The 4,647-nt window shown below is 39.7% G+C and overlaps 1 protein-coding gene across 1 annotated transcript in view; it reads right to left on the bottom strand.

Annotated features, from left to right (window-relative positions):
- Positions 1-644: 644 nt before the first annotated feature.
- Positions 645-4,647, bottom strand: part of MANBA (mannosidase, beta A, lysosomal) — a 38,573-nt gene continuing 34,570 nt past the window's right edge. The window contains exons 14-16 of the mRNA XM_010133662.1: positions 4,406-4,548; positions 3,046-3,303; positions 645-869 (exon numbers count right to left, since the gene is read on the bottom strand). Coding sequence (XP_010131964.1) covers positions 645-869; positions 3,046-3,303; positions 4,406-4,548 — 626 coding nt within the window. The remainder of the gene's footprint in view (positions 870-3,045; positions 3,304-4,405; positions 4,549-4,647) is intronic.

Below are 4,647 nucleotides of genomic sequence, written 5' to 3'. Positions count from 1 at the left end.
ACTGGACAGCCCAGGTTTCGTAGCTGTTTGGAAGCCTCCCTGGCTGGCAGCAAGCAGGATGCCTGACAGAGGAATGACAGCCACAGATCTGAAAGGGCAGGACTAGTGGTCTCCAATTTTGAGTACAGGTGAAAATCAAACTACTCCCAGTGGGAGCATATCTGTGGAGGTGGTCCCAGCTCCACTCCCTGCCCTTCCCCCTTGCCCCCAGCATACCTTGCTGTTATCCTAAGACAAATTTACGCTTATGGCATAGCGAAACTACAAAAACTATGGATTTTTTACAGCCATAGTCTGGAGGTGCATATTTGTGTTGCCTTTTAGTTAGGATGAACTCACAACTGCAATCTCATGCAAGTATCTCAGACTAGCTCTCACACCACCTCACCCCTCCCATTTTATACATGGGATATATTTTTCCCATTACCAGAGACTTACTTTCAATACCCCACATATATATTATATGCAAGCTCTGCTGTGGGTATATTTATACTGAACCAGAAGTTTAAATTCACACACAACAGGAATAGACAGTATATTCTCCAGTCATCTTAACTTGTATATCACTTCAACTTTAATCAAATTCTTCTAATTTTTTTCCTCCTCCCACTTCCTTCTTTATCTAGAAAGGAGATGAAGTATCCTCAGACAACATCCACCAAAGAGGTCAAGGTTAGTGACTTTTCTAATTCTTTGACACTGGTAGGTTCCCAAGCATAAAAAACAATCACTTTCTTCTTTTTGGTCATGAGGAAACCATTATCACTAAATCTGCCTTTTATATTCCCTACATCCAGATAAACAAAAGGAGCAATTGCAGTGGTCCGAAGAACAAATGTATAAATGTTGTCTCGTTGGGATACAGAGGCCTGGAAGAGAAATGAAAAGAAAAGATATGTATTAAAGAATAACCCAGTTATATCCAAACTGGTAAAGGCTTGCAGGTTAGTAAAACAGGCTGTACAACCACATTTATCAAAATTACTATTCTCTGCTGGAACAAAAAGTCAAACCAGCAGTATTCCTATGCAGAAGTCATGGGAAAACTGCAAACGTTTTTATAGCCTTCTTGCAGAGTACTACAGATTGTGGAAAAATGCCATGAAATGTTACCACTCTTCCACCTTCTTAGGAAAGCCACCAAACAAATGGTGATCCGTCTTGTTCCTCGTACTGGTATCCTATACTTGCTTGAGTGAAAAAGATTTGTCCTTTCACCAACAAGCTTCGCTCAACCTATAAATTCACAACTACTAAAGCAGCTGACCTTTCAGCTACTAGAAATAATAATAGATTTAACAGAAACATAGAGAAGCAAAAGATGGTAAAAATCACAGTAAAACAGGAGATCACCTCATCTTAATGGAACCCGGCAGTGAAGTCCTTACACCACATTTAGAAGGCAGCTATGTTGTGAAACATTAGGACAATGTGTGATATTTTATATTAAGTTCTATCAGTAGTTAAACTCTGAGAGGCTTAAAAGCACAACCAGGATGCATTTTCATGCAGCACTCCCCATTCACCATCATGATACGTAATTTTCAAGTATCAATTCACTATTTATCTAAAGCAGACAAATTATGTTAAGTGCAGTAAACACATCCCGCTTACAAGGACAACGTTATTCAATTTTAAGAGAAAGCACACATCCTTTACTTTTTGTGTTTCCTGAAGAAACACTGAACTCTTCATTTTTTTTTAAAAGCAATACTATGAAGAGTAGCACTTGGAGTAGCAATGTATTTGAAAGTCTGTTTTGTTTATTAGTGACTATGTATAGAAGCACTAGCTTCTCATAAAACAATAATTTTTTAAATCACAGCTGCATGCTTTCTTAAAGTAACCACCTTACACTTATGCTTGCTAGCTGTCTTTATTAGTTAGGAGGCAACACAACCATGGGGAAAAAGGAGTGAAATTTCCCAATGATGCTCCAGTTGCAGAGCTTTTATTATTGATTATGTCATCCACAAAAAAAAACCAAACCAAAACAACCCAAACCATGACAGCATGACTTAGACTCCAGATTGTGCCACTAGCTGGAAAAAAAAAAAATTACAAAGGAAAGAAACGAGCCTGTTTTATACTCAAAAGGCAGACCGTGCTGCCATGAAAGAGATAAGAGATGAAAATCTGGCCTATTTTCTTTTTGTAAAGCAATTGTTCTAGTCCAGATTCAAAGAGATTAAAGACTTCTACCCCCCCTTGTTTAGTTTAGCTCTAAAGAGCAAAGCTGCAGCATGGAAGCCAAATGTGAGAACGCACAGGTCCCCATCCTGCCAATCTACTGATTAAGAATTTTGCACTAAAATTTACATGCTAAGAAGTGAAGCTGAGCAAAACCCGAGTGTACACACACACACAGAGCATGTTTGCTCTTTATATATAGAAGACGCTTGCAAGGAGCAGAAGAAATCTAGGAAAAAGCAGCAAATGGCAGTGTTATACAACACGGTGCTTTTCCTGCATGTTCAGAAGACAGACACGTTAGGCAAATCAGAACCCTTCAAATCCTCAGATCAAAATCTCTGCTGGAGGGCACAGATTCGCAGGAGGAGGAAAGGAGCCTGCAATATTGCCTGCTAGCAATAGTACCCTGATCTGAGAGTCTGAACGCTTCGAGAAGAAATACTGCAGACGATAACGCACTCCACGCTCAGCTGAACTAGTATCACCTCGTACTGACATCCAGTACTGTCTGGAAGCCAAAACAATTTCCATGGTGCTATTTGCTATCTAGGGACAAAAAGAATGAAAGGAGCAATGCTGCAGCAGTCAGGTGAAAGACAGTCAAAACAAATTATATTATTTATTATTTAAAACAAACAAAATCACAAAAAACACCCTGCCAGTGTTATTTAGATATGCAAATAGTGACGCGAAAAAAGAAAACCCGATTTTGAACTCAACATGGCAGCCAGAATTGCAACAGCTAAGGAGAAAGAATATTAAGTGCAATCAGACACTACGTAGCAGGCAAACAACTCAAAACAGTAAGATTTGCAAAACCAAATCAAGTAATTTAGCATGACTGATGCTTACACTAAGCTGGGTCTTTTCTAATCCTACAGCATCCTTCAGTGATGAAAGGAAGTGATGGTTTGTAGGACTCCGGAGCCCACCTTCTCCCACAAGACAGAAAGTAATAACGCAGCTTTTCCTGGTACAATTTCTGCATCTTTTCAGCAAGTCATTTATGGACTCCTTGTAGATGGGGACAGCACTTTGCGCTGTAATAGTCAGGCCATCCTTGGCAAGGGTGCATACCGGCTCCAAAGAACTCCAGGCATGCACAACAACCTATCAAGCACGTTGAGAGAGCACAAAGCTTAGAAGAAAAGTTACATCTGTGAAAAAAAAAAAAAAAAAACACAGCATCCTAGGCTTCAGATTGCTCATTGCAAGAGATGCTCTCCTGACAATAAAAAAAAAATTTACTTCTGGAAAAAAAAAAAAAAAAAAACACAGCATCCTAGGCTTCAGATTGCTCATTGCAAGAGATGCTCTCCTGACAGCACCAGCTGACTTGCCCCTAGCAAGAAACTCCACAAAGATTTAAACACTCAGTATGGCATAATAATTAGATTACTCTAACAAGAAGTCCATTTCAAACAGTCTGGAAGTATGTTTGCTCTTGATCTGCAAGGCTTTTTGTTCTCTCCAGGCTCCTTGAGAGAAGGGGTTGCCAAGGGAGTGCTAGGAAATGGAATTAGGACTGTTTTTCCATCCTTCCCAGCCTTTTCACATGGGACGCCCTTTATGTCAGGAATTGCATCCATAGTGCGAAATGGCCCCAAAACTTATTTGGGATCTGGCTGCCATCTGATTAACAACAACAAAATGTAACAAGTTGAAATGCAAGACTGGACAATTCAGCAGTCCAAATATGGTCCAAGAAATCCTAACAGTTTCTGTAGCATTACCAGAAAACAGTTAAGGCATCAATTGTAAAACGGTGACATTGCATAGGTGACCTTGCTACTACAGTAATTAAAGGTGTTCTGTTGATATTTCAGAAACTAATCTAATAGTCTGAGTATTAACAAGCAATGGGATAATCCTTTTCTGCCCCCTTAGTTAATGCAGTTCCAACACCCAGGGAACAATTTTGTAAGTAGCGAGGTACCTCTTTCCACGCTTTGTTCTCTTTAACCATCAACTCCTTTAAGAAGAGTTTATTTCAGGCCTTTACCTACAGGCTATAAGCAAGGCAATTAATTTCTTATTCTGTGAATCATTTTATGTTACTATAATAAAGAATAGTGTTGCCCCTAAGAAGGTTAAAGACCTCATTGTGTTTGAGCATGAACTTACTGAAGCTTGTCTATACAAAGATGTGCTCATTCAGCTTCTCACATTCTTGCTGGAGGTACACTAGGGTGGTGAGAAAGGTGTCGCTTACCTTCAAAGTCATCTTGTAGTCTTCATGAAGATCTGAGACACCATATATGTACAATACACCTTTGTCTTCATAGGCCACAGGCAGCAGTGGTGCAAAAAATTTCTGGGCAAAATAATGGAGCAGTTTCCACTTGCCACCATACTCTGAAAAGGATTAAAAGGGAGAAAGATTCAGTCTGAATCCAAGATTGCCTTGGCACACAATCCTCTCTGGACCTGCTATGGCAATATAAAATCTCCCTC

Source organism: Buceros rhinoceros, unplaced genomic scaffold (genome assembly GCF_000710305.1).
Source record: "Buceros rhinoceros silvestris isolate BGI_N320 unplaced genomic scaffold, ASM71030v1 scaffold5483, whole genome shotgun sequence".
Lineage (NCBI taxonomy): Eukaryota > Metazoa > Chordata > Aves > Bucerotiformes > Bucerotidae > Buceros > Buceros rhinoceros.
This window is presented reverse-complemented; position numbering and strand designations above follow the sequence as displayed.